Raw genomic sequence first — 27528 nt, 5'->3', positions numbered from 1 at the left:
TTTTATTTTTTTCAATTTGGCTCGAGTGAATCCTTAACTTGGTGAAACAGGACAACACTCTGCTTTGCTGGTTAGGTCAGGAAGCAGGAGTAGAAATTGGGTAATTGGCACCGGACCCCTGACTCCATGTCTGTGTCAGATTCCTTACTCCATAGGGAAATGAGTTAATCGACATTCGGGCTGGTGCACCGCTACAGAAATCATGCCAACTGAATTAGGAAAGTTTTATTTGGTTGACAAAAAATAAATAAAATAAAAATGGGAAAGAGAGAATTATTGACTCTGTGAATGTAAAAATCTGGTTTTGAGCACACCCAGATGGAGGGGTTCTATACCCCAGGGACTCTTTTTTTTTTTTTTTTTAATTTTTATTTATTTATTTATTTTCCAGGGACTCATTTCTGGCTCTGCTTCTCTCAGCGGCGTCCTCATTCTCAGGCAGGGTCTCCTGACAACATGGCCAAGGTAGAGCTGAGCCACTCGGGGCTTTCATCCATCCCCCCAGCTTACGGGCCTCAGGGAAAGAGAAGCCCTGTCCTCACTTCCAGGCCCTGAAACAGGGAGGGTAGGCGGGTGGGGCGGGGGCGGGGGAGGGCGAGGCGCTCTGATTGGCTGGCTTGAGTCACATGCGCTTCCCTGGAGCAGGTGGGAGGGGCCAACCCAACCAGAGCCATGTGGCTTGAGAATAGCGGACCCGTGGGTCCCCCCAAACATAATGGGGTGACTGATTCCAGAAAGAGGTAAGGAGTGCTGGGTTCACAAACAGCCACTACAGTAACATCAGTCCGTTTTTCTTTGCTTGGCTGGGGAAAGCATATTCGACTCTGGGTTCCAGGAGAGGTTTGGGGAGTGGTAATCACAAGAACTCTTGGGGGCGGAATGGCACCTGCAGCATGGCAGCCAGCGGGGAGCTAAGAAGAGCAGCAGCCTGGAGGGGCCTTTTCAGGAGGGGCCAGGGAAGGAGCGGGAAGGAGCCCAGGGCATCTAACAGTTAACAAGATGGCAGTCAAGTTTTACTAAAAGCTTTCCCCGAGGACTGACGCTAAAGCTGAAGCTCCAGTACTTTGGCTGGGAAGAGCTGACTCATTGGAAAAGACTCTGATGCTGGAAAAGCTTAAGGGCAGGAGGAAAAGGGGACGACAGAAGATGAAATGGTTGGATGGCATCACCGACTCAATGGATATGAGTTTGAGCAAGCTCCGGGAGATGGTGATAGACAGGAAAGCCTGGTGTGCTGCAGTCCATGGGGTCAAAAAGGGTTGGACACGACTGAGCAACTACAGCAGCAACTGTTAGTGATACTTTGGGGCAAATAAAGGGGAGAGCGCTGAGACCTTGTGGATGAGAACATAGAGAACAGATGGAGGGACGGTGGAAGTGACCATGAAAATGGCAGAGATGACCTCCAGAGCCAGTGGTGATAGGTGACCATGGTTGGGATTGCAGGATGTAGTCATGATGTCGAAGGTTCATTGGTCACCAACTATGTGTCAGGCACTGTTCTGAACATGTCCCACACATCAACTTGTTTGTTTCTCAACACTCAGAGGTTAAGTCTTATTATCACCCCAGGATGAGAAGACTAGTCCTACTGGGGTAACCTAGACTGGGGCTTCCTATCACCCCAGATCAGGGAAAATATGTCCTCTTAGGGAATTGGCAAATGGTGAAGGCACAGTCAAAGTACATGTGCCCTTCTCCTAATAGACTTTTAAAAATATTGATTTGGCTGCACTGGGTCTTAGTTGCAGCACATGATATCTTTGATCTTTGTCGAGACACACAGGATCTTTAGTTGAGCATGTGGGATCTAGTTCCCTAACCAGGGATCAAACCCAGGTGCCCTGCACTGGGAGCACAGAGTCTCAGCCACTGGACCACTTAGGAGGGAAATCCCCTCCTAGGCAGTTTTGTTGTTGTTCAGTTGCTCAGTTGTGTCTGACTCTTTGCAACCCCATGGATTGAAGCATGCCAGCCCCCCCCCCACCCCCGTCTCTCATCATCTCCTGGATTTCACCCAAATTCATGTCCATTGAATTGGTGATGCTATCCAACCATCTCATCTGTTATCTCCTTTTCCTCCTGCCTTCAATCTTTCCCAGCATCAAGGTCTTTTTCAATGAGTGCACATCAGGTGGCCATAGTATTGAAGCTTCGGCCTCAGCATCAGTCCGTCCAATGAGTATTCAGGGTTGATTTCCCTTAGAGTTGACTGGTTTGATCTCCTTGCAATCCAAGGGACTTTCAAGAGTCTTCTCCAGCACCACAATTTGAAAGCATCAATTCTTCGGTGCTCAGCCTTCTTTATGGCCTTGGAGTACTTAATGATCAAGATCAAACTGAGAAAGAGGAGGAAAGAGCTCAGTTTGAGAAAAGGCAGGCCAGGGTTCAAGCTCAACTGATGGCAGTTGTTGTCAGCCACCCCCCAAAGGGTTCAGGAAGATTTACCCATCCATTTGGAGGTAAAACCAACAAGGGGAAATGCTTCAAATGTAAGTCAACTCACCACCAGTCCTGTGGATGCCAGGAGCCCCTGGGTCATGCTCAGCCTGCAAAGAGACCAGGCTCTGGAGAAGGGAGTGACCTCAGTTGCAAATGGGAAAGGGGGGGCTTCTGCTCCTGAGATGGCCATGCTGGACAGCTGAGGTGCCCCCAGGGATTCCAGCGGCTCCCCTCTTCCCCCAAGGAGATGTCTATCTCCATCGAGGAATCCTGTGTGGTCCTGTTTTTGTTTTTTGGCAGTCCTCAGCAACATTTACTGGACCGTTATTTCCAGAGAGGAAGACCCATGCCAACAGAGCCGTGGGCAGGCATGGCTTTCGGCGCCCCACCCCCCAGGGAAACAAGCCATGGGTGAGACACCGCCTGTGGCATCGCCGGGTCACTTCTCCAGGGGCGCGTAGTTGAGCAGCTTCTCGATCAGGTCCACATGGGCAAGCAGCATTCGGCGGCAGCAGTAGCGCTTCAGGCCCAGCACATCCAGGGCGTCCCCTTTGGTGTACTCGGCCTGCAGCAGCCCCAGGTAGGCCTCCCACTTGTTGCCGACGATCTTGCCGCACGTGAAGCAGCGCACGGGGATCTGTTTTTTGGTTTTTTTTTGCACAGAATACAGGAAATTATTTCCCTGAACAGGGATGGAACCTGAGTCCCCTGCATTGGAAGTGGAAAGTCTTAAACAATGGATCACCAGGGAATCCCCCCCTGGGTGGTCCTTAACAAAGCAGATAAGATTAGTTTTAAAAATTGTTCTAAAGGACTTTGGGTTTTTTGTTTATTTTTGTTATTTATTTATTTTTGGCTGTGTTGGGTCTTTGTTGCTGCACATGGGCTTTCTCTAGTTGTGGTACGAGGGCTTCTCATTGCAGTGGCTTCTCTTGTTGCAGAGCACAGGCTCTAGGGTGCCCATGCTTCAGTAGTTGTGACCCATGGGCTTAGCTACCCCCTGGCATATGGAACCTTCCCAGACCAGGGATCGAACCTGTGTCCCAAGCATTGGCAGGCAGATTCTTAACCACTGGACCAGCAGAGAAGTCCAGAAGATCAATTTTTTAATCAATACAGGAGCCATTTATTCTGTCCTGGTTTCTCAAAATGGGCCTCTTTCCTCTATATTTGCACAGTAACTGGTGTCAGTGGGAAACCTTGAACCCATAAATTCACTGTGCCTCTCACCTGCCAATTAGAACAGCGTTTGATCTCACATGCCTTTCTAGCTCTTCCTGAGCATCCTACACCACTCTGGGGGAGAGACCTTCTGGATTCCCTCTGCCCCATGTTAGGGTTAAGAGGGGCCTCAGACAGCCCCTTATCTGAGGGGTAGAGCAAGGGCCTGTTCACAGACTGCCCTTCAACACTTGTCTTTTTAATCTGCTTGTTAAGTTTGCTTTTTCCAGGTTACAGCAATTCAAGATGATGGTGATAGAGGGATTCCAGTGACTCTCTGAAACCAATCCTGCTGGAATAACAGCAGAAGCTGCCCTGGGGCTCCTTGACAAGAGTGTTCCATGGCCCCAATTAGGTAGGGTGTATAAACCCAATGTCAGCCTGAAGAAGCTACAGAAGATGGACCATTGCCCGTCATCCTCCCAATAATATTTTGGGGTGTCCACGTCTCTCAGGAGGAATTTGAGACAGAAGATCAGGCCCCAGGATGAGCAGCTGCAGCTGGTCTCCTGCTGATCCTCCAAGATAGGATACCAGCAGGAGCACTGGGCCCTGATGCAGTGCATTCTTGTGGGTTTCCCAGCTCAGTGCATGCACAGAGAAGGCCCTCAGTCTAGGGGAAGGACAAAAGGAGGGAGAAGACACCAGCTGGAATCCATCTTGGTTGAGAGATGCTTGCCCATACCAGGACCATATATGGAGATAACTGGCCAGAAAAAAAAAAAAAAAAACCCTGAAAACTATCACTATTCAAGCAACCTAATCCGCCCCTATTGTGCACAATCCCTGTTGCTCTGCTACAGGTGCTTTGCTCCTAATAAACACTTTTATCTTTTTCATTGTTCTTTGTCTCTTCACTGAATTCTTTCTTCAAAGAAGACAAGAACCAAAGTCCTTCTTCCAGCCGTTCCACCAAGCTCCATCATACTTTGGGGGAAATACCGCTTCACTGAGCCCTGAGCCACAGGTGGGCAGGATATGGTGTCATGGCCACTGGTGGGCCTGGCTCCCAGTTTAGGACAGGTAGGTGCAGAGCAGCCCCTCCGTGGTCAACCTGGGGCAACCAAGTTGAGGTCTGCCTTGTAGAGGAGGGGAGAGACAGGAGTCCTGAGGGCTCAAAGTCCCTTTAGGTGACTGGGGAGTTACAGGACAGGGAGAAAAATGGCGAGGGATGGACAGTGGGGCATGCACAAGACGGACAGATACAGAGAGAGAAAGGGAATCAGGAAGAGGTGTAAAGAGAGAGAGATGGAGGTAGCAGGAGATCTAGAGACACAGATACAGATAAACAAAAAATGGAGAAAAGACAAAGTGAGCCAAGAGAGATGACATGGAGGCCAAAATAGAAGAGAGAGATATGATGGCAGGTAGAGAGAGAAATTGTCAGATGGAGAGACAGAGACACAGAGGTAAAGATGTCTCCCTCCCCAAACCTGCCTTCCTCCATCCCACACAGGGAGGTATGCAGGGACAAGCTGGCAGAGACGCACCCTCTACACTGACCTCCTTCTAGGCACTCCCACAATGGCATCTGGTCCTCCCTCCGCTCTGCCCACCTTCCAAACCAACTGCTGGCCAAGCCCATTAAGCTGCTACTCTGGCCACAACTGAAGGGCCCACGCCTTGAGGCGGAAACCACTGAAGAGGCGTCCTTGCTCCCTGGAAACCCAAACCCTCAATTAGTATTAATGAGGGAAGGTTCCTCACTGCTTAAAGACCCCCATCTGGGTTCAGATAGAGGGGAGGCCCCGCCTCTGTGACTCAGGAGGTTAAAGGGCCCGCCGCCAGCCCGTGAGCCCACAGTGTCCGGATGGCGTGTGGCAGCAGGAGAGTCACCATCCAGTTGGTTAACGAGGAGACAGGGCCTGAAACCAAGGGCCCAAAGCTCTTTCGGGGCCAGAACTTCAAAGCAATCCGAGCAGCCTGCCTGGATGAGGGGATCCTGTTCCGAGATCCCTACTTCCCTGCTGGCCCTGATGCCCTTGGCTACGACCAGCTGGGACCCCACTCGGAGAAGGCCAAAGGGGTGGAATGGAAGAGGCCCCATGTAATGTGTGGATGGGGTTTGGGCTCCTGGTCTGAGGGAGGAGGAGGTTGGGAGCTAGGCCTCTGGTCTGAGGGAGGAGGTTGGGAGCTGGGCTCCTGGTATGAGGGAGGAGGTTGGGAGCTGGGCTCCTGATCCCTGAGGGAGGAGGGGGTTGGGAGCTGGGCTCCTGGTCTGAGGAAGGAGGTTGGGAGCTGGGCTCCTGGTCTGAGGAAGGAGGTTGGGAGCTGGGCTCCTGGTCTGAGGAAGGAGGTTGGGAGCTGGGCCTCTGGTTTGAGGGAGGAGGTTGGGAGCTGGGCTCCTGGTCTGAGGAAGGAGGTTGGGAGCTGGGCCTCTGGTTTGAGGGAGGAGGTTGGGAGCTGGGCTCCTGGTCTGAGGAAGGAGGTTGGGAGCTGGGCCTCTGGTTTGAGGGAGGAGGTTGGGAGCTGGGCTCCTGGTCTGAGGAAGGAGGTTGGGAGCTGGGCCTCTGGTTTGAGGGAGGAGGTTGGGAGCTGGACTCCTGGTCTGAGGGAAGAGGTTGGGAGCTGGGCCTCTGGTCTGAGGGAGGAGGAGGTTGTAAGCTGGGCCCCTGGTCTGAGGAAGGAGGGGGTTGGGAACTGGGTTCCTGGTCTGAGGGAGGAGGGGGTTCGGAACTGGGTTCCTGATCTGAGGGAGGGGGTTGTGAGCTGGGCTCCTGGTCTGAGGGAATTGGTTGGGAGCTGGGCCTCTGGTCTGAGGAAGGAAGGGTCACTGTGGGAACTTCAGAGCACGGTCAGCCATCCTGGGTCAGGGGAGGCCCAGGGAAGCCAAACACCTGCCCCAGGCTTTACAAGCCTCTCACGGGGCTGGAGGCACTCATTACTCCAGAGCTGGGAGGGCAGGAGGGGGCGCAGGCATCTCACCTCCTGGCTTCTCCTTCCCTCCCCTTCCTGGCTGAGGCCTGTAATCCCTCATCACCCGCAGGAGTTTTGCACTGAGCCCCAGTTCATCTGTGAGGACATGAGTCGAACAGACGTGTGTCAGGGGAGACTGGGTGAGACCTCTGACCCCGTGTTGAGCCCCCAGATCCCACAAGTCGCAGTGGGACTCTGCAGCTGCCCCGCCTCGGCCTCCCCATCCCCACCCCACACCCCCACCTCCCTCTCAGCCTCTCCTCCTCGTGCCTTCTTTCCACCCTCCCTTAACCCCAGCCTTTCCTCCCAGGTAACTGCTGGTTTCTTGCGGCCGCTGCCTCCCTCACTCTGTACCCCCGACTCCTGTCCCGAGTGGTCCCCCCGGGACAGGGCTTCCAACATGGCTACGCAGGTGTCTTCCACTTCCAGGTAAAGCTCAGTTCCTCTGTTCATGCCTCATTTTCCCCCAGGGTGACGTGGATTTCATAGCTCACGCTGTCCCCCTGGGGCTGGAATTCCCGGACTGGTGCAGCAGGGTCCGGGGGGCGGGGGCTGGGGCCCAGCGGGGAAGCTGAGCCCCGGCCCTGCCCGTCCCCCCCACCAGCTCTGGCAGTTTGGCCGCTGGGTGGACGTCGTGGTGGACGACAGGCTGCCTGTGTGCGAGGGGAAGCTGATGTTCGTGCGCTCCGATCAGCGGAACGAGTTCTGGGCTCCACTCCTGGAAAAGGCCTATGCTAAGTAAGGATCCTGATGCCCCCAGCAGCAACCCCAAGTCCTAGCCAGCAGCCCTCAGGCCACAGGGGACCCCTGGAGCCCCCAACTTCTGGGATCCCCTAAGACACCTCACGAAAGATCTCAAACCAAGGACCCTCATGTTACACCATCACCTAATGACTTCCAAATCATGAACACTTCCCTCCATCCATATTTCACACAAAATATTCCTAGATACCCACTAAACACTCATAATTCCGAAGGAGCCTGAAATATCATGTCAGGCCCCGGTGTCACCCTGGAGAACCTGTAATCTCAGTCTCTCCTGATCCATCGAGAAATCCAAGATACCTCCAATATATCAGGTGTAATCCCTGGGACCCTCAGGTCTTTGCTTTTCCCTATTCTGCAGCTCTGAAATCCCTGACAAGGCCCACAGGGATCATTCCCAAAGCAGACATCTCCCACAGATGCAAAATATCAGACACAGCCCCCAGGAAGTCCAGAATTCTGACAGAACTCTCCTATGAGCCCCAAATCACACAGTCCTGGTGGCCCCAGGAGCCACCGGTCTGACTTTCCAGGGCTTCTAGGATATGCCTTTTTCAAGAGCCTGCCAATTTTGGGGACAGCCCCTGGGACCTCAGACTAGAACCTCACAGCCTGAGCCAGAAGCCCCACCCCACCCCGCACATCCCAGGGATTGCCCAAGATACTCAATCATGCCTCAGATGCCTGACCCTAGACTGCTCCCACAGGCTCCATGGCTCCTATGAGGTGATGCGAGGCGGCCACATGAATGAGGCTTTTGTGGACTTCACAGGGGGCGTAGGTGAGGTGCTTTACCTGAAGAAGGACACTCCAAACCCTCCGGGCCTCTTCTCCATCCTGCGCCATGCCCTGGCCAAGGAGTCCCTCGTGGGGGCCACTGCCCTGGTGAGAGAGTCCGACCCCCATGAAGACACCCCCCAACCAGGATCTGAGCACAGTAATGACTAGAAGGAGGCAGTGTCCCATGTCCTCCTCCTCTCTGCTTTCACTGTTGGCTTATTCTCTCTCACAAATCTAACACGAGCCAGTCCAAAGGACATCTATTTGCTCTCAGAACAAGTTAAGCTTCAGGCACAGCTGGATCTAGGTGCTTAGTGGATGTCGTGAATATGTCTTTCTTTTTTTTTTTTTTTTTAATTCCTGCTTCTGGGTTAGATTCACTTGCAAACTTTTCTCTCACGGGCACAAAAGTGACCCCCACAGTGGTAGGTTCCTCCTACCACTCAGGTGGTATGTGCTCAGTTGCCCAGTCATATCTGAATCTTGGCGACACCTACGGACTGTAGCCTGCCAGGCTCTGAGCCTCCAGGCAAGAATACTGGATCAGGTTACCAATTCCTACTCCAGGGGATGACTAAGGGGTCTAACCCGAGTCTCTGGGGTCTCCTGCATTGGCAGACAGATTCTTTACTACTGCGCCAACTAGGAAGCCCATACTCAGGTGGGAGGAGGGTGAAAACACGTGTCTCTTTCTGAGAAGTTTCATGAAAGTTCCGTGCTCACTTTTCATGGGCTCAGTTTGGGTCACATGTCCATCTGTGACCTAATCACACACTCAAACACTGAGTCAGTCTAACTCATTCATTCATTCATTTACTTAATCCTCTACTCAGTAATTGATTGTCTTGTGCATTTCTCTGCCTCTTTTCCTCTCTGTTCTGTATCTTTCTTTCTTTTTGTTCTGTATCTTTCTTTGTTGCCATTTCTCTGTCTCTCTCATCTGTTTTGGTCTCTTATCTCTATCTGCCTCTCTCTCCCATCTCTTGCCTTCCCTCCCCAACTCCCAGACCCTCTTGGAGCCCGGTGCCATTCAGTTAGGTGCTCTGGATGACTCCCGCCTTGGTGACAGGAGGTGGCAGTGCAGAGAGGAGAAGCCACCCTCCTGTCCCCCACTGTGGCTCACTGTCCCCTGTCCTCTGCCCAGAGTGATCGGGGTGAGTACCGGACAGAAGACGGGCTGGTGAAGGGACATGCATATTCAGTCACGGGCACACACAAGGTGAGGAATCCCCAGGGTGGGCTGGCAAGGGGTGTCCGGGCACCAAACTCCCCACTGACCATGCCTCCCTTAGGTGTCACTGGGCTTCACCAAGGTGCGGCTGCTGCGGCTGCGGAACCCATGGGGCCGAGTGGAGTGGAATGGGGCCTGGAGCGACAGGTGGGATGGATCTGGGGTGGGTGGGTGGTTCGGCTCCCCCCCGCCCCCCCCCTTACACCTCAGTCTCTCCAGCTGCCCACGCTGGGATGCGCTCCCTACAGAGTGGCGAGATGCCTTGCTGGTGAAAAAGGAGGATGGCGAGTTCTGGTGAGTGGGGCAGGGTCCCACGTCTGCCTGGGCGAGGGGTGCCAGGCTACTGGGATCAGGGAGGGGGCAAGTCCCGCTTGAAGGAACACGGGAGAAGTTCATGGGGATAAGTCCTAAGTGGCAGAGAAACTGACCATATCTGTGGTAATTTGGGAAGCTGGGTTCTATTTTGGGGAGCTGAAGAATTAGCAGTAATATTAGGGGAATTGGGAAGCATAGTAATCTTCAACAGGTTGAAGAGGGATGGGTGATATTTAGCACAGTTGAGGGAGAGTTGGTGACATTGGGGGCATTTCTTGAAATTTGGCAAAGCTGAGGGGCTGAAGGATACTTGCTAGTAATAGAGAGTCTGAGGGTCTCAGTATCTGGGGAGAAATCTAGGGGAGCTGGTGGCACTTGTGATAAACCCACCCACCAATGCAGGAGACCTGGTTCAATCCCTGGGTTGGGAAGATCCCCTGGTGGAGGGCATGGCAACCCACTCCTGTATTCTTGCTGGAGAATCCCATGAACAAAGGAGCCTGGCGGGCTGCAGTCCACAGGATCGCAAAGAGTCAGACACCACTGAAGTGACTTACCACAGCATGCACCAGGGGGGCTGGCGGGGTCTAACTTGGGGACTGATGTGTAACTGGCAACATTTAAGGAGCTCAGGGGGCTTTGTGATTGAGGGGGTCACGGGACAATTTGGGAGACTAGGGCCCTGGGGATGTGAGGGCCCGGGCAGGGTCTGACCACCAGCCACCATCCAGGATGGAGCTGCTAGACTTCTTCCGCCACTTCGACACCGTCCAGATCTGCTCGCTGAGCCCTGAGGTGCTGGGCCCCAGCCCGGCTGGAGGCGGCTGGCACATCCACACTTTCCAAGGCCGTTGGGTGCGCGGCTTCAACTCTGGTGGGAGCCAGCCTGGTGCCGGTGAGGCCTGAAGGGGGCCCCAAAGGCAAGCGGGGGTGGGGCTGTGGCAGGCTGGGTAACCCTGTCTCTTTGTCCTTACCTAGAAACCTTCTGGACTAACCCCCAGTTCCGGCTGACGCTGCTGGAGCCTGATGAAGAGGATGAGGAAGAGGATGGGTCCTTGTGGTGCTGGGGGGCAGCAGGGGCACGGGGCCCCGCACGGGGTGCTCGCACCCCCAAATGCACTGTTCTCCTGTCACTCATCCAGCGCAACCAGCGGCGCCTGAGGGCCCGGGGCCTCAAATACCTGACCGTGGGATTCCATGTGTTCCAGGTGGGACCCCGAGCTGAGCAGAGGCAGTGGGGGGGCAAGGGGAAGACACAGAGGCATGGAGGTACAGAAGGCCAAGGTGGGATCTGAGGGGCGGAGAGGGGCTGAGGAGGCCGAGGGGGTAGTGGATGGGGGCCAAGGATCAGGGTCAGGAGACAGCTGAGGACACCAGAGATTCAAGGAGAGACTGAAGGGCTAGGGAGGGTGCAGAAAGAGACTGGGGGTCAGAGGGCAGAGGGATGAGGGGTCAGAAAGGAGTCAGAGAAAGGGCTGAAGGCAAGGCTGAGGATTTGGGAGTGGACCCGGGAGCAGAGAAGGCACTTGAGGGCACAGATGGGAGATGTGGCCAGGAGGGGCTAGGTCAGGGACTGAGGGGCAGGGCCTTTAGGAGGGGTGGGGTGGGAAGAAAAGAGAGGCAGGGATGTGGAGGGAGCAGGGAAGGGCTCTGCCTGGCGGCTGCCTCCCAGACCCCTGACTCCCGTGGCTCTTCCTTCTTGCAGATCCCAGAGGAGGTGGGTGTCAGAAAAGACCCCAGATTCCATCCATCCCTGAACCAGCCCCAGCGGCTCCTACAACCTGGGGGCCTGAGGCGCGCTTGGGGAGATCGGTGACCAGTGGGTTTGTCCAGGGTGGTGTGGAAGGTGCGGTGGGTCGGAGGTCGGATGGGGTGAACTTGGACGGTGGTGGTCACGCCGCCCTATCCCTCCCAGCTACTGGGCCTGTGGGACTCACCGCGGAGTCGCGCGCACTTGTCGGGCCTGCTGCGCGCCGACCGCTCGCCATTCTGCGCCCGCCGCGACGTGAGCCGCCGCTGCCGCCTGCGCCCGGGCCACTACCTGGTGGTGCCCAGCGCCGCCCGTGCGGGCGATGAGGCCGACTTCACGCTGCGCGTGTTCTCTGAGCGTCGCCACACTGCCATGTGAGCTGGACACCCAGCCCCGCCCCCGGGATCCCAGCCCCGCCCCTGGGCCCCCCAGCTCCGCCCCCAGGATCCCAGCCCCGCCCCCGGGACCCCGTCCCCGGGCCCTCCCCACCCCACCCAGCCCCGCCCCCGAGATCCCAGCCCCGCCCCCGGGACCCCAGCCCCGCCCCCGGGGTCCCCAGCCCCTCCTGCGTCAGCTCCGGCCCCCATCCCACCTAAACCCCACCTGAGTCTCACCTGAGACCCCGAGTGCTCCATAGCCTCAGACGCGGGGTGAGCAGCCCCCTTCCCCATCTCCCGTCTGTAATTTGCAGGGAGGTAGATGATGTGATCAGCGCCGACCTGCATGCCCTTATGGTGAGGCGCGGCTCTGGGAAGGGGCGCTATGGTGTGTGTATGTGGGCTGGACGAGACGGGGGAAGGTGGGGGGGGGGGGCCTGGAACTTCTCGGTCAGAACTAAACTACCCCCAACCCCACAGGTCCCCTACATTCCCCTGGAGCTGGAGTTGCAGCAGCTTTTTCAGGAGCTGGCAGGAGAGGTGAGGAGGTGTGGCAGGGCTAAATGGGTTCCCTCCTCTCCCCTCTCTTGTCATAAACATCTCATTTTTCTTTAGTTTCCCAGTCTCTCTGTGCTTAAATATCATGAACTTCTTTTGCCAAAACACTCACAGCTCTTCCCTGCCACAGGGCCTTTGCTCAGTCTGTACCCTCCTGCTGGACTGCTTTCTCTCCCTTCACAACCCCTGCCAGGCCAAGGCCTTTTCTTTCCCCAAACATGTCAGCCACTTGGCCTCTGCGAGTTCCAGCAGCCCAGGGCTTCCCTACTGCAACCCTGACCTCTCTGTGGACACGTCTCCCTCCCTCCATGGACCAGGAGCTCTGACAGGCCCGGGGCTCTCTCAGGCTCTGCCATGTCCCAGCACCTCCCAGCATGCTGTCTGGGCCCCCCTCCCCGGGCTGTTTGTTGAATGACTGCCTGAGTGCATCCTCACAACCAGCTCTGTCCTCGCCAGGAGGAAGAACTTGGCGCCCCTCAGCTCCAGGTCTTGTTAAGCATCGCCCTGGAGCCTGGTGAGTTGGGGACCAAGAGTGAACCCCCAGAAGCCCCATGTGTGTCTATCCACGATGCTGCTGGGAGAAAGCCGCGGGAACCCTGGCCTCAGCCTGCCAGCATCTCCCCTGTGGCCGAAACTGTGGATCCTGTGATGGGACCCGTGGCCACTCATAAGCCTCCGTTCCTCTAAGGGAGAAGCAGGGAGTGTCGCTGCCCTAAGCACTGACCCAGACCGCCTTGCCTGGGTTCAAATCTCAGCTCTGCTAGTTTCCATCAGTCGCAGGACTTTCGGGGATAACAATAATCCTGAGTACTTACTGTGATGGCCAGGATGCAGGAAGTGCTGCTATCTTTTTGTTTTCCCTGTAGCCAGGGCCCATGCCCAGACCCCCAGAGAAATCGGGCTCAGGACCTGTGAGCAGCTGCTGCAGTGTTTTGGGGTATACGATGGGGGCAGTGCCTGGGGAGGGGGAATGGCCTCGGCTCCCCTTCTGGAGACATTGACCTTAACCAGATGCTCCCTCCCCAGCATGGGGGAAGCCTGGACTTGTACCACTTCCAGCAGCTCTGGGGCCACCTCCTGGAGTGGCAGGTAAGGTGGGGCACTGGGCGGGGCACCTCCTCCTGGAGGGACAGGAACCTTTACTAATAGGCCTAGGTGCCCTGTGGGCGAGCGGGATCCCGGGGGAGAAGGGGAACTGGTCAGCACTACACCAACCTTGAGGCATCTGGCTGGAATGTCCCTGCCCCCCCACCTCTCTGCTGTCCCTTTGCGTGTGTGTGCTAAGTCGCTTCAGTTGTGTCTGAGCCTTTGCGACCCTGTGGACAATAGCCTGCCAGGCTCCTCTGTCCATGGGATTCTCCAGGCAAGAATACTGGAGTGGGTTGCCATGCCCTCCTCCAGAGGATCTTCCAGATGCAGGGATCGAACCCGCCTCTCTTCTGTCTCCTGCATTGGCAGGCGGGTTCTTTACCCCTAGCGCCACTTTGTCCCTTTAGGGGGCACTAAAATAGCTCAAGGATCAAGAGCAAACTCTGATCCTGGGTTGGAACCCCAGCTCCCAGCTCAGCCCCTTGCTGTCTGTGTGACCTGAGGGGGCCTTTGCTGGTCTGTGGCTGGGAGGCCATCATTCCCTCTGCTCTGGACCTCCGTGAGGAGGAAACAGTCCCAGGCCTGTCCAAACTACAAGTGACAAGCCACTGTTCACTGAGCCCTTTGTGGGTAGAATCTCACCTTGTCCCCACAACCCCCCTATTACCACTGGTACTATTATTCCCACTTACGGAGTGGGCAACAGAGGCCCAAAGTGGTTCAGCTGCTGGCATGGAAAAGCCAGGAAGAAAGGGAGGTGGGTGGGAACCCAGGCCCCCTTTCAGCCTTCTTGAGGATGTTCCGGGACGTGGGGGCGGGACTGACCCAGACCTCCCTGCCCAGGCCACATTCGATAAGTTCGACGAGGACGCCTCTGGAACCATGAATTCCTATGAGCTGAGGCTGGCGCTGAATGCAGCGGGTATGGACAGAGGTCCTGGGGGCTCCTGGGGATGGATCTGCTCCCCCACCTCCCCCACACCCCTCCCCTGCACCCACAAAGCCCACACCTTAGTTTGTGCAGGAACTGGGTGACCCTAAAAGAGGCTCAAGGAGGAGACTCCTCTGTGTGGGGGGAGGAGGGCACTGTGGGAGTGGGCCCTCCCTGGAGGGGAAGGGGGTTGCCTAGGGAACTGGTGTCTGAGAGGCCCTGGCCCACAAGGCCTCAGAGTAGGATGTCCTGGACTCCTTGGGTGGCCCTGGGCTCTTGAGTCCACCTCCTGGAGCCTCTGTTTTCCTCTCTGTAAAATGGCTCATACAGAGGGTGGCCAGAAGGAGCCTGTGGAATGGCGCCCACAGGGCTTTTTGCTGGGAACTTAGCTTCCATTCGTGCAGACCAGGTCACCTAAACGAAGGCTCCCATTGGAGCCTTCCTGAGTTCTTGCAGGAGACATAGAACAACCCCATTCTATTTGTGTGGGAGCACAAAACCCTGGCCACAGCATGGAGCCAGAGACCCACGCTTTTCCAGGGCCACACAGGGCGAGGGTGATTTGCCCCCCACCCCACCTTGCATGGAAGGAGTGAGAGGTGGGATCAGACACGAACTGCCAGACCCCACACCCCTCCCCCAGGGCTCATCGGCCATAGCAAAAGGAAGGATGCAACAAGGAGGGATGGGAGGCTGGGGGGATGTGACCCAGAGTCTGAGAAGCAGAAGGGGGAGGTCAAAGGTCCAGGGAAATACAAGAAAAGAAAGGAACTCAAGAGCTGACTCATTAGAAAAGACCCTGATGCTGGAAAAGATTGAGGGCAAGAGGAGAAGGGGACGACAGAGGATAAGATGGCATCACCGACTCGATGGACATGAGTTTGAGCAAGCTCCAGAAGATGGTGAAGGAGAGGAAAGCCTGGCGTGCTGCAGTCCATGGGGTCGCAAAGAGTCAAACACGATTGAGTGACTGATCAACAAGAAGACAGTGGGAGAGATGGAGTCTGAGAAGATGGGGAGATGTGAGCCTGAGAAAGAGTCCCAGGGAGATAGAAGGGGAAGATGGAAGGTTGTGCTGTTCTCTCAGTATCCCTGGGTAGGGGGTTGGTGTCAGTCTAGGCAGAGAAAAGTGCTCTCGCAGGGATGACATTCTGGTGGTGCGGATACACCAACAAGCAGAGCATCTGCTGGTGAGGAGTTCTGTGGTGGGAAAAGGAAGCAGGCCAGGGTTCTGGGACAAGCAGTGAGCAGGGTGCAGGTTGAGACAGGGCAGGCAGGGAAGGCCTCACTGAAGTGATGGTTGAACAGAGATCTGAAGGACGGGGAGTGAGCCTCAGGGACACTGGGGAAGAGCCGTCCAGACAGAGGGAAAGGCAGTGGAAAGGCGCTACGGAGGCCAGTGTGAAGGGAGAGGAGTGAACGACGGGGCTCAGTGATGGAGAGGAGGACTGAGGAGGGGATTGGGGGGATGGTATGGCTGGGTCCCAGTGGGGAGGGAGAGGTGGTCACAGAGATTGGTGGGGCAAGACAGGAGAGCCTTGGGAGGACAGCTCTTTAGTACTTACCAGCGGGAGGAGGGAGAGCCAAGTCCAGGATCAGGGTGTGTGTGAGGCTGGAGCTGGCAGGCAAGCGGAAGGCTGCGTGTAGTGGAGGGAATGCCAGGGAGTGGCCAGCGGGAAGCCATGGCCGGAAGACCCTGGCAGCTCTGCGCTGGGGGGCCTGGCAGAACCTGCTCTGACCTTATCCTGTCCACTGCTCCAGGAACACCCCCGCACCCCGCCCTGCTCCCGGCCCTGTGCTGGCTGATGCTGGGGATTCTGTGGTGATCAGGCGCCTTTCCCGGACCTCTCCCCTGCTTAGTCCCAGAGCCACTAATGACTGACAGCCTGGGAAGGAGGATGCTCAGGGCAGGGATGTGGAGGTGCAGGGAGCTGTGGGAGCCCAGAGGGGGAGCTTGATGCTGCTTGTGGGGGTGGGGCTGAGTATCTGAGAGGACTTCCTGGAGGAGGTGTGTACCAGAGTAGGACATGGTGTTCTGGGAGGAGGGAACATCAAGTGAAGAAGGCAGCAAGACAAAGCCCTAGGTCAAGTAAGGGTGGGTGGGTGAGGGGAGCAGGTGATGAGGCATAGCCTGTGTGGGCCACCAGGTGCCTAGGGACAGTGTGGGCCCTGGGGAGGGGTAACCAGGAGGTCATGGTCACTAGGGCCCAGTAACCTGGGTAAGGGGGTTCACAAGTACCAGCTTTTAAAGGCCTCTCTTGAAAGTCCTTGTCAAAGAAGCTTAAACAATATATATATATATATATATTTTTTTTTTGCTTTATTTTTGGCCACTCCTCATGGCATGTGGGATCCTAGTTCCCTGACCAGGGACCAGAGATTGAACCCATGCCCTGTGCAGTGGGGGAGCAGGAGCCTTAACCACTGGCCCACCAGGGAAGAACCCCAGAGATGATTTCTAAACTCTAGAAATGGCGCCTGATGTGGAGTGTCAAGATATTGACTCCATACTGGACTGGCAAAAATGCTTTGCTGCATGGAGGTATTCTCCAGTGTCTATTAGCAGAAATTCTCAGAGTCTGAAGGGGTAGCAACACTGACATAGTTAACAACGTGCCGGCGGATACTGTCCTAAGCTCTCGGCATCTAACACCTTCACATGCTCACGGGGTCAGGGCTGACCTAGTTCCCATTTGACAGATAAGGAAGTGAAGGGAGTTGCCCTGGGGCCTCACAGCTGGGATGAGGCAGAGCCCGGACTGGAGAGGTGGGGCCAGACCTGCATTTCCTGGGTAGTCAGAGGGGGTGGTGCGACCCGGAGGCGGGCAGAGGGCGGCCGGGCCTCAGAGGTGGCCTCCCCCAGGCTTCCACCTCAACAACCAGCTGACCCAGGCCCTCACGAGCCGCTACCGTGACAGCCGCCTGCGTGTGGACTTTGAGCGCTTCGTGTCCTGCATGGCCCAGCTTATCTGCATCTTCCGTGAGTGCCCTCCCCGGCGCCGGCGGGGCAGAGGGAGGTGGTCTCCGGGGCCGCGGGACCAGGGAGGTGGGCCCGCACCTCACCTCACCCCTCTCTTTGCACAGGCCACTGCAGCCAGCACCTGGATGGGGGTGAGGGGGTCGTCTGCCTGACCCACAGACAGGTGAGCCTGGAATGCAGGGCGCGGGTGGCGGGAGGGGGCATGCCGGGAGCCCCCAGCCTCACCCCTCCTCTCTCCTCTGGCCAGTGGATGCAGGTGGCCACCTTCTCCTAGATCTTGGCCCAGGAGCCCTGCCTCTCCCCCTCGCAGCCCAGGCCATGGGGAGGGGGCAGCTGCTCTGACAGTGGGCCGTGGTTCCCAGCGCGGCCTTGGGAGCCGGCCTGCCAGGAGCAGATTTCAGACGACACCGGGCAAGTCCCCGCACCTCTCTGCTTTGTCCTCGGGCAGGGTCACACGCCTGTCCTGTGCGGGCTGCAGGAGTTTGCCCACGTCACACGCTGAGAACAGTGGCTGGCCCAGAGTGGGTCCCCACTGGCACCCCTGTGCTCACACACTCACGGGAACGGGGACTGGGGCGTGCCCAAGCCCCCACTTCACTCTGGGAAGGGGTGCTCCATCATCACTCTCAGAAGAAGTGCAGAACAGGGATAGAAAAACAGAGGACACTGTAGGAATCCTTAAAAATATTACATGTTTTATTATCCTGTCCCCAGAAGGGAGGTTTATCCAGAAACCGAGAAAAAACAAAATCAAGAATAAACTCAAAAAAATAAGGGTGGGGGGGTGGGTAGGGAAGGGAGAGCAAAACCATCCACTAACAGGCAGCTAGGCCAGCAGCCCACCCTCCACCTCAGGAGGGTCCCCAGAGACCCATGCCCGACGGCAGACATCAGAGAGAAATCGGTGAGGGGCTGGGGGAGGGGAGCCAATCAGCTATGTCTTCATTATTGAGAGCAAGAGGCGGCGAAGATATGTTGCTAGGTGAATATATATTTATATAATAAATCCGTAAGTTAATAAAGTAAATAGTAATTCTCTGAAAGGTTGATTTTTTTTGTTTTTTTTTGTGTGTGTGAATTTTTCTGTGTGTGTGTGGGGGGAGTGGGGGAGTTTTGGGGAAGGGGGCTGGTCCTTAGAAAATTTGAAGAGATACACAGGTCCAGACAAAGCAAAGTGGGGGGTTGGCTGGGGGTGAGGGCTGGAGGCTGGTCTGCCTGGCCCCTCTCCTATCGCAGAAGAGAGGGGGACTGAAGCCCCTCATGTTCTGGTGACGCCAAGTTGGAGGGGAGGCGAGACGGAGCAGGCAGGTCCTCTTTCCTGCCGGGCGGCCTGGGCACCCTCTGCAGGGCCCATCGCAGGCTCGGCGGTTCCTGGACAAGGCACGTCGGGCTTTGGCCTGGATGTGGGAGGCCTTGAAGGGACCTCGGGGGAGGAGGGGTGGGGGTGGGGTGGGGGTGCCGTTTCTAGGGCTTGGAGGGGGCCTGTTTTGCTGAGGATCCACTGTTCCCTCCACAGTTAAAAAAAAAAAAAAAAAACCCAAAACGAAACAACACATCATATATATTTACCAGACCAGAAGCGCTGACCCCGTAAGCCTCCCGGCCCCCATCCAGGGGGAGGGAGAGCCGTGCGGCCGGCCGACCAGAGAGAGAGGAGAGAGCCTGCCCCAGCCCCTCCCTGCCCACCCGCCCCCCAGCAAGACCGACAGAGAGTGCTTTGCATAGATACAGAGTCAGAGGAGCGGGCCGGGGGCCCTCGCGGTGCGGAGGTGGGGTGGAAGGGCTCCCCCAGCCCCTCCGGGAGGCTGTGAGGAGTGGGGCGTTTGGTCAGGGGTTCTCCGAGCGGGGCCTCACAGGTCGCTCTCTCCGTACAGGGCTGTGGAGAAGGACTTGTAGTCGAGGGCGCCGGGCACGGCATCGGGGCCCTGATAGGGCGCCATGCGGGCGATGCAGTACTCCGCCTGGTCGGGTGGCAGCTCTCTCCGCAGCTCCTCGGCTGTGATGAAGTTCTGGGGGGCGGCAGGGTGGGAATCTGGGTCACCCCCCACCCGCCCCCGGCACGTACACTGGCCCACCGGGCCCTGGGTGCCTGCCTGCTGGGTGTCTGGCTCACCTTGTCCCCGGCCAGGACCTTGAAGGAGGCGATGACCTGGTCGGCCGTGTCTGTGTCGGTGGTCTCCCTCGACATGAAGTCGATGAAGGCTTGGAAGGTCACGAGGCCGCTGTGGTTGGGGTCCACCACGCTCATGATGCGGTTGAACTCGGCATCGCCCTGCGAGGGGGGTGGGCGGGGGACAGGTGGCCTTTGAGCAGTGCAGGGCAGCCTGGGCCTAGCCCAGTGGCTGGAACGTGGGGCCGGGAGAACAGGGCCCAGCCCCGGCACACAGGACCGGCGGCGTCGGTAGGCCTCCGAGGGTCCCGGCTCCCCTGGGGCCCACTGCCCCATGCACCCTCCGCTCCGTCCCTCCCACGATCCCCACTGGGAAGTGAGGAGTTGGGGTGAGGATCAAACAGGTCTACTGCTCCTCAGCCCTGGCCCACAAGTTAGCTCTGGAGGGCGAGGAAGAAAGAGAGAAAGAGAGAGAAAGAGAAGCGGGGAGTGTGGGAGGCCTGGCCTCCTCTCTCCGGAGACTTCCAGGGCAGGAGGTGGGAGGCTCGGGGTGGGGGGTGGGGGTGTCGTCGGAGGGACCCCACCCAGCAGAGGCAGCGGAGGAGGAGGAGAAGGGGTGGGGGAGGAGGAGGAGTGGGAGGAGGAGTGGGAGGAGGAGGAGCAGGCGGGGGGAGGCCAGGCTGCGCTGCTCTGGTGGAGGAGGGTCCCCGAGGACGCGGAGACTCTGGAGGCGGTGAGGGGGTCGGGGGGGGTGGAGAAGGGAGGGGAAAGGCCGAGCAGCAGGGGAGGCAGAGGCGGCATACCAGGCTGTATCCTGTGGAGATAAGCAGAGCCCTGAAGTCATCGGAGTCCATGCTGCCTGTCTGCTTCTGCTCCAGGACCCAGGGACAGCAGAGGAGGCCGGGCCCAGAGTAGGCAAGAGGGGCCGCCCCATGTGCACAGCGGGGAGACAGGACAGAGGCGGGGAGCGGGGCGGACAGAGGCGGCCCCGAGAGACCAGGTAAGGGGGCCGGTGTCCAGAGAGACACAGGGCAGGGAAGAGGCGGCAAGAGAGCCGGTGAGATGGTACACAATGGCAAGGGGTGGGATGGCCGAGGGAAGGGAGACAGAGAGAAGGAGAGAGAGAGAGAGAAGAGCAGTTAATGCCACGGTCCGCTGGGGCCCCGGGGGCGCGTACCTGCCGGTCGTTCTCCACGTCGTAGCCCAGGCTGATGAGGCAGGCCTTGAACTCCTCCGGCCCCAGCGCCCCGCCGTGGTCCTGCCGGCGGCATCCGGAGGCAGGTGTGCACGAGGGGAGGGTGGTGTGGAGACCAGGCCGGCAGAGGCGGGGCCGGGGCCGGGGTCACATGCAGAGGGCGGGGGAGGGGACACACGGGGGAAGGGAAACACAGAGTTAGAGGTGACGTGGACGAGGTGATGGCCGGGGTGGGGGCCTGGAGGGTGCTCAGAGGCCTCACCCCGCCTCCTCTGGGCCAGGGCGGGGCAGGGACTGAGAGGTGCAGGAGTCAAGTCCCAGGACTCCCAGGAGGGAAGGAGGGAGCTCTCCTGGCCCCCAGGATCTGGGGTGGGAGACAGGGGACTGCCCCTCTCCTGTGTGGGATGCAGGGCCCCGCTAACCCCTGGAGCACATCCTTCCCACGGAAGGCAGGCAGACACCTCAGGCCCAGCAGGGATGGCCTGGGGCAAACTGGCGTGCGGGGCCCCTCTAACGGGGCTACCAGACTATGTCTGACTTTTAAGAACAGTGAGTGTGTGTGTGTGTGTGTGTGTGTGTCTTGGATTCCCGGGGGTGCTGACACTTGTCCGTGTGTGTGTGTGTGTCTGTCTGTCTCGGATCTCCAGGGGTGCTGACACTTGTCCGTTCAGGGTTGCCCTGGCAGGTGGGTGAGGAGGCACAGCCCCAGGGACAGAGCCAGGGATTCCCCTTTCTCCTCCTGAGGGAAGCTGGGTCCCCGCCAGCCCGTGAGTGGCCTCTGATACTCAGGGACCGTGATGTGAACAGACAGACAGATGTGAAGACGGAGGGGGCAGGGTGGGAGGTGACAGCGGGGAGGGAGGGAAGACGGGGCCAAGGGAGCCGCTCACCTTGTCGAAGTGGTTGAAGGACGCCCGGAACTCCTGCATCTGCTCCTGGCTGATGCCCTTGGCGTCGCGGGTGAGGATCTGGTTCTCGACTTCGTTGATGGTGCGGGCGATGGTGGTGAGCAGCTGCTCCCAGCCCACCCGGATGTGCTGGGGAGGAACCAGGGCGTGAGTGCGGGCTGGGCCAGCGGGCAGGGGTACTGGGACAACAGTAGCTACAGCTCAGGGGGGTCAGACTTGGGTTCTCGAGTGGGGGCCATATGTGGCCTGGAGTCAGGCTCACCCTAACTCTTTCAGTGCCAGCCCAGCCGCACACACTCCCGTGTGCTCACGTGCACACAGGGACACAGGCCCATGCCTGCCTCTGCCCGCCCACCAGGGCCCTGGCTCACGCCACACTGGTGTAAGACCCAGTCAGTCACGAGGCAGCAGAGGACCGGGGCCTGACACCCATGCCAGGATCCTCATGGGAACTCTGCAGAGATGTTCCAGGCAACGCTCATCTAGCTTTCTGGGGAAACTCCTTTCCCTTCCTTTTACTTGGTGGCACCCTCGGATTTGCATGGTCTCAGGGCTTATCACCGGGGACCATTTCAAGCTGCCAGTATGACAGCAACCAGCCCTGATGCTGGAACTTCTGCACACGCTGGCTGGACCCACGCCCTCAAGCGAAGACCAAAGAATCAAACGGCTGAGGCCATACTAGGAGGCAGGTGCTGCCTGCCCTCCCGGCTCTCCCGGGAGCTTGTCCTGAGACGTGTGTTACCATGGTGATGGGAGAGTACTGGTAAGGAAATTAACTTTTCAAAAAGTATGAACATGGGATCCAGTCTCTGCGGTCAGAGTGAAAGAGGGGAGAAAGGAAGTGGGAGCCGGCTTTTCTGCAGGGCAAAAACCACTTGGAAGAAGGCAGCAGCCTGGCTCGGGCTGGCAGGGCGAGCGGGCGCACCTCCATGGTGTAGTTGGTGTGCTTGTTGTCGAAGATGAGGGCCTCCTGGATGAGCTGGTGCTGCTGCTCCAGCAGGTCCAGGTTGGGCTTGTAGTCCACGATGCTGCGCTCATACTGCTTCAGGTGGCTCAGCTGGTCCTCCAGCGTCCCGTTCATCTCGATGGAGATGCGCCCAATCTCCTGCACAGAGGAGGGTGGCGCTGGGCTGGGGCTGGCAGACCCTCGGGCCACCACCAGCCGCTGGGAGGAGGCCTGTCGCTGGCCACTGCACTGCGGGTTGGTCGGTGGGGGGGGGGGGGGGGACGGGGAGGCTGCTTCCAGCCTGGGGGTCCTCTCCCAGAGGACCAGGTGCAGCTGGTGATGCTCACTGACTGTCCCCCCACCAGCCCCGCCCTCCAGCACAGCAGCAGTGATCAGAGTTTCTGCCCCAGCGCTTCACAGGTCCACCCTCACCACTCCCTCCCTGTGAGGCCCCGTTCTGCAGAGGTGGAGACTGAGGTCGGAAGAGGACAGCTTATCACAGTACGAGGCAGAGCCGGGATGGGAACCCAGGCCTGGCCCACTTCAGAACCCGGGCTCCTGAGTGCCCCCATGCCTCTGGGCTGCCTACCCCAACCTCTCGGACTAGCTGTGAGTCTCAGTGAGGCCGCTCGGCCAGCAGGAGCCCGAAGGGCAGAGGGGCATGCTTCCAAGCCTCCTGGGGCTGGATCACCAGGGCGGAATGCGTATGCTCGTGAGGGTCTGAGCTCAGACCACCTTGGTCACCATGACACCGCGGTGCTCACGAGGGGGCTGGCGCAGGGCAGTGCCCAACTGTTTGCTGAGGAAATGAAGTAACAGTCCCGCCCCTCTCAGGAATGACAGCGCTGAGGAGCAGAGGTTACGTGCGCCTGATTCCGGAGCAGCCGCTGAGGGCAGAGCCGACTCGAGGCCGCCTCTCCTTGACCCCTAGCACCTCTGCCCACTGGATGGCACCACCATTTCCACTGATATAACCTTCCTGACCCTCCTGATCCCACGAGGCCCCCAAGTCCACTGGCCCCACGGAGCACTGCAGACCTCCTGCCAGGGGCGGGCAGCCTCCCATTCAGCGGGGGCTCTTGCTCAATTTTGCTGAGAGTGTCTTGGGGTGCGGGGGCGGCAGTGGCTGGGCTGGGGCAACTGGCCCTCACCTCCATCTTCGTCTGGATCCAGGGCCCCACGATGTTGGCCTGGCTGGCGAACTGGCGGCGGAGGTGCTCGTTGGACTGCTGTTTGCTCTGCTCCTCCAGGAGGGCATGGTCTCGCTTGGGCACCAGCTGCTGCACCTGGGGAGGGCACATGGGCAGGGGCAGTCAGGAGGGCGGCCCTTCGCCTGGCGGTCCTTCCCTGGCCTGCTGGTGGGTGGGGGCCGCCTACCTTCTCCCACTTGGAGTTGATGATCTGGGGGGTGACGGTGGTGTAGGGGTTGCTGCCCGAGAGCTTGATGTGGTTGCTCTCGGCAATCCGCTGGGCCTCCTTGTGAATGGCCAGGATGGCCTCGCGCTCCCTGTCAGCATCTGGCAGCGTTGACTTGAACTGGTCGTGAGCTGAGATCAGACCCTGGGAGACGTGAAGAGAAGGGGTGAGGGGGCAGCCTGACACCCAGAGGCCCCATGAACCCTGAGAAGGGCGGGTGGGTGGGCAGGGGCAGACCTCGATTTCCTCGATGGTGTGGACGATGAACATGTCCTGGAGGTCCTCCATGGCGCTCTCCATCCAGTTGTTGAAGGGGGCCGCCCGCTTGGCGTACTCCAGGTGCAGCTGGTCGATGGTCTCCAGCTGCTTCTCCGTTTTCTGGTGCGTGTCGGGGGGAGGAACAGGGACAGAGGCGGGAGGTCAGTGGGCCAGCAGGGGGAGTGCACAGTGGGCCGGGGTCTGGGAAGCTCTGAGGGCACCCACCCACGCCACCGCCACCGCTCACCTCCAGGGCTTCCCTGCGACTGTGGGTCAGAGAGCCAAGGGCATCCCACTGGTCGCAGATCTTCTGGCAGCGCGTGTTGACGTTGTGGGAGTCGTAGTAATCCAGCTCGCTGTGGACCGGGCAGAGGGCGGTGAGACCCGGTGCGGGCGGTCACGGAGTGCCAGACCCGCCCGCCCACACGCGTCCCAGGCCCTGGTGCGGGGGGACACCAACACTTCAGAACATCAGTCGTCCACCGCCTCTCTGGTCTGAGGCAGGAGGAATTGGTGGCGGGGTGCGCGGGTGGGGAGAGGACAACAGAGCTTCCTGTCAAGAGCAGCTGACGCAGGACTCCCAGACTGTGACCCTCAACCACGGCTGCATCTGGATTGCTTTTTGCTTTTTTGGCTGAAGCATGTGGCTTGCGGGATCTGAATTCCCCAACCAGTGGTCAAACCCAAGCCCCCTGCAGTGGAAGCAAAGAGTCCTGACCAGTGGACTCCCAGGGAAGTCCCCTGGATTGCTCTTTCCATTTAAAGAAAGTCTAGCAGAGCATGCTGGTTAGAGGACAAGGCTCTGGAGACAAGTTCCCTAGGCGTGAATTCCAGCTCCTGAATTTGAACATCTGTGACCCTGGGCAAGTGAATTCCCTCTGGATCCCTCAGTTTTCTCATCTGTGAGATGGGGGTGGGGTTAGTGAGGAAACCAAGTTACTTAACACACGTGAAGTGTTTGCTGAGAGCAGTCCTTGGCGCCCAGTGGGTAAAAGTAGGAAGTTATTAAAGGATATGTTTTTATGGGTATTAGGGAAAAAAGTGTGTGACTCGCCTGCAACCTCATGCTAAGCAACTGACAATATATTCAAGAAAAAAAAACAAGTTGATCAGGGAACAGGTATTATTGTTGCCTTGACTGAGGTTGGGAACACTGGGCTGATACCATAGCTCTTGCCACGCCCCCCAACTCCTGAGCATCAGCCCCACGCCTCCCGCTGCCTGGGGTCACACTTGGGCACTCCCAGCAGCAGGCTCCCAGGGAGTCGGCGCACAGGTCTAGGGTGACCAGACGGTCAGGCAGGATACAGGGGCCAGGGGAGCAGGCAAGGGCTGGAGGAGCAGCAAGGCGGCACTCCATGCAGGGGCCGGGCCGGCCTGGGCCCCACTCCCGTCTCACTCACTCCCTGGCTGTGTGACCCCGGCAGGGCCCGTGGCTTCTGTGTGCCTCAGTCCCAGCTCTGTAAGCGAGGGTCGATGGGGGACTGAACGAGCTGGCACCTGGAGGGCACTGAGCGCTCTGAGCTTCTGTCATTATTATTAACCGCTACGCAGCCGGGCTGCCCACCCAGGCTCATCCCAGGCGGCCCTTGGCCTCTGACTCATCTTCGGGGGAACGGACGCCACCCCAAACAACCCTCCCCTCTTCCTCCAGGGCGACTGTCCAGAGAGTTGCCTGGGGGACCGTCAGCTCCCTGGCTCAGGGCGATGGGTTTCACACAGCCATTCCCAGGGCCTGAGCTGACTGCAAGTCTGTTGCCCACCAGCATCCAAGGGCTCGCCTGTCCCATCCCCAAAACCCCTGCGGGTGGTGGGCGTCTGTGTCCACGACCTCATTCTTGGTCTGGACGTGCCAGGTACAGGGGGCTTGATCCTAGAGGAGCTGCAGGACCCCCAACAGTGCCCAGTGAGGGCGCGTGTCCCCAGGACCATGCCCGTGGTACTTTTGCCCCTGGGCGAGCACATGGGGAGCCGCAGAGCAGCTGGGCAGTGTGGAGGGAGTAAGTCAGGAACATAGCCCTCCCCAGCGTGGAGCTCCTGCAGGCCTCGCCGCTGGGCCCCCGCCTTGGAGGAACAGGCAGAACTTCGCGGATGACTGTGACAGGGTGGGAGGGGTCTGTCGAAAGGCTGACTGCAGCCAAGGATCCTATTTTTGAGCAGACGGCTATTTTGGGAGCCCTGCCGCCCCTCCAGGGCCTGTGGATTTTCCATGAAGTAATGGCCGGGCCTCCTGCTCCCTGGGCCTTGCCTGCTGCTGGCCGCTCGGCTGGGGGAATAAGGCTCCCTTTCACTGTGCTGGAGACTCAGTGTACTAATTGTGTGCACGAGTTTATCTGACTGGGGTGGGGCGGGGAGGGCAGAGAACCGGCTGCCTGGAAGCTCTTACAATAAGTGTATTCTGAGCGGCAAAGGCAAGGGGCCGGGCCGAACAATGGGCTCTCTGTGCGGCCAGAGTCCCTCGGGAGCCATGGGTGGGGGCCGTGGGGGCTAGGTCGCCCACCACCTCAGGGGGCCAGAGACGTCCCTTCTGCTGGGGAACGTAGATCCCACTATGGGTCTCATCTGGGGTTAAGACAGGTGGACAAAAGGCATCACCCCATAAGGCTCCTTCCTAGTACGGGAAAGGAGGGGGTGAGGGTCGAAAGGGCAAGGGAAACCCGTCCACCACTGCCCCACCACCGCTCCGGGCCAGGAGCTGGCAGGGATGCGGGTGATGGGGGACCGCAAGCCCACGTACTTGAGCTCCTGGGCGATGGCGGCAATCTGCTCCACGCGGTCCTGGTGGGCGGCCAGGTCACTCTCGAAGGCTTCGTGCTTGCGGATGAGGGCCTTGATGTCCGACAGGGTGGCCGTCTCATAGTCCCGGTGCTTCAGCATGGCCTCCTTCCCTGAGGTGGGGCGGAGGGTAGGGGTGCTTGGTCAACGGTGTCGCAGGCATCCAACCAGAGGGAGGGGAGCAGGGTACAGACCCGATGCCCTGCCTCGGCGAGGATGCTGCCCCCATGAAGGCCGGAAACCCTGGGAACCTTTTCCCTTGCTCCTTTGCAGGAATCTCTAAGCCCAGCTATAATACCTGCTGGATGGGGCTGGGAGACACTGTGGGGTTGGTGGGCGTGACTCAGATATCCCAACTCAGGCTCTGTGCTCTAGACTTAGTGTCTTTTATTGGTGCACACTAAGTCATTCGGAGAAGGCAATGGCACCCCACTCCAGTACTCTTGCCTGGAAAAATCCCATGGGCAGAGGAGCCTGGTGGGCTGCAGTCCATGGGGTGGCGAAGAGTCGGACACAACTGACCAATTTCACTTTCACTTTTCACTTTCATGCATTGGAGAAG

The 27528-nt window shown here is 58.4% G+C and overlaps 3 protein-coding genes across 8 annotated transcripts in view; 1 reads left to right on the top strand and 2 right to left on the bottom strand.

The window, feature by feature from the left end:
* Positions 1-2878: 2878 nt before the first annotated feature.
* On the bottom strand, positions 2879-4081 carry LOC122692758 (DNA-directed RNA polymerases I, II, and III subunit RPABC5-like). Its single transcript, XM_043900590.1, has 2 exons — positions 4075-4081; positions 2879-3150 (listed from the first exon to the last, which is right to left on the bottom strand). Exons 1-2 carry the CDS (start codon positions 4079-4081, stop codon positions 2882-2884), a joined length of 276 nt encoding a protein of 91 aa, XP_043756525.1. The 3' UTR covers positions 2879-2881.
* Positions 4082-5462: 1381 nt separating this feature from the next.
* Positions 5463-19081, top strand: CAPN12 (calpain 12). 3 transcript variants are annotated; one of them, XM_043894871.1, is made up of 21 exons: positions 5463-5710; positions 6650-6719; positions 6890-7008; positions 7184-7317; positions 8052-8229; positions 9269-9343; positions 9417-9502; positions 9575-9649; positions 10402-10565; positions 10649-10878; positions 11376-11387; positions 11586-11794; positions 12112-12154; positions 12278-12337; positions 12812-12869; positions 13222-13292; positions 13382-13444; positions 14288-14366; positions 17239-17355; positions 17460-17518; positions 17603-19081. In XM_043894871.1, the coding sequence occupies exons 1-21, from the start codon at positions 5474-5476 to the stop codon at positions 17627-17629; spliced, it is 2166 nt and encodes a 721-aa protein (XP_043750806.1). In that variant the 5' UTR covers positions 5463-5473; the 3' UTR covers positions 17630-19081. The 3 variants fall into 3 exon arrangements, 2 of the variants coding, with proteins under 2 accessions (XP_043750806.1, XP_043750817.1); XR_006339545.1 differs by lacking the exons at positions 13222-13292; positions 17460-17518; positions 17603-19081; XM_043894882.1 differs by lacking the exons at positions 13222-13292; positions 13382-13444; positions 14288-14366; ... (1 more) ...; positions 17460-17518; positions 17603-19081 and adding an exon at positions 13044-13209.
* ACTN4 (actinin alpha 4) overlaps positions 18033-27528 on the bottom strand; it is a 74832-nt gene continuing 65336 nt past the window's right edge. For 2 of the 4 annotated variants that reach the window (XM_043894714.1, XM_043894706.1), the window contains exons 12-21: positions 26929-27079; positions 24439-24547; positions 24171-24311; positions 23895-24077; positions 23669-23803; positions 22497-22676; positions 21551-21697; positions 20643-20723; positions 19469-19627; positions 18033-19364 (exon numbers count right to left, since the gene is read on the bottom strand). In XM_043894714.1, the coding sequence (XP_043750649.1) occupies positions 19206-19364; positions 19469-19627; positions 20643-20723; positions 21551-21697; positions 22497-22676; positions 23669-23803; positions 23895-24077; positions 24171-24311; positions 24439-24547; positions 26929-27079 (1445 nt within the window). In that variant the 3' untranslated portion in view covers positions 18033-19205. Of the gene's footprint in view, positions 19365-19468; positions 19628-20268; positions 20335-20642; positions 20724-21550; positions 21698-22496; positions 22677-23668; positions 23804-23894; positions 24078-24170; positions 24312-24438; positions 24548-26928; positions 27080-27528 lie in introns of all 4 variants that reach the window. The other 2 variants (XM_043894729.1, XM_043894720.1) reach the window with 2 other exon arrangements.

This window comes from Cervus elaphus, chromosome 4, assembly GCF_910594005.1.
Source record: "Cervus elaphus chromosome 4, mCerEla1.1, whole genome shotgun sequence".
Classification (NCBI taxonomy): domain Eukaryota; kingdom Metazoa; phylum Chordata; class Mammalia; order Artiodactyla; family Cervidae; genus Cervus; species Cervus elaphus.
This window is presented reverse-complemented; position numbering and strand designations above follow the sequence as displayed.

What these genes read in the sequence shown, in the direction of transcription:
- CAPN12 (XM_043894871.1), top strand. Translation starts at nt 5,474, where the DNA reads ATGGCGTGTGGCAGCAGGAGAGTCACCATCCAGTTGGTTAACGAGGAG. An exon ending in AAGCATCGCCCTGGAGCCTG is followed by an intron (nt 12,870 to 13,221) that starts GTGAGTTGGGGA and finishes TTTTCCCTGTAG; the next exon opens with CCAGGGCCCATGCCCAGACC. An exon ending in GCCACCTCCTGGAGTGGCAG is followed by an intron (nt 13,445 to 14,287) that starts GTAAGGTGGGGC and finishes CTCCCTGCCCAG; the next exon opens with GCCACATTCGATAAGTTCGA.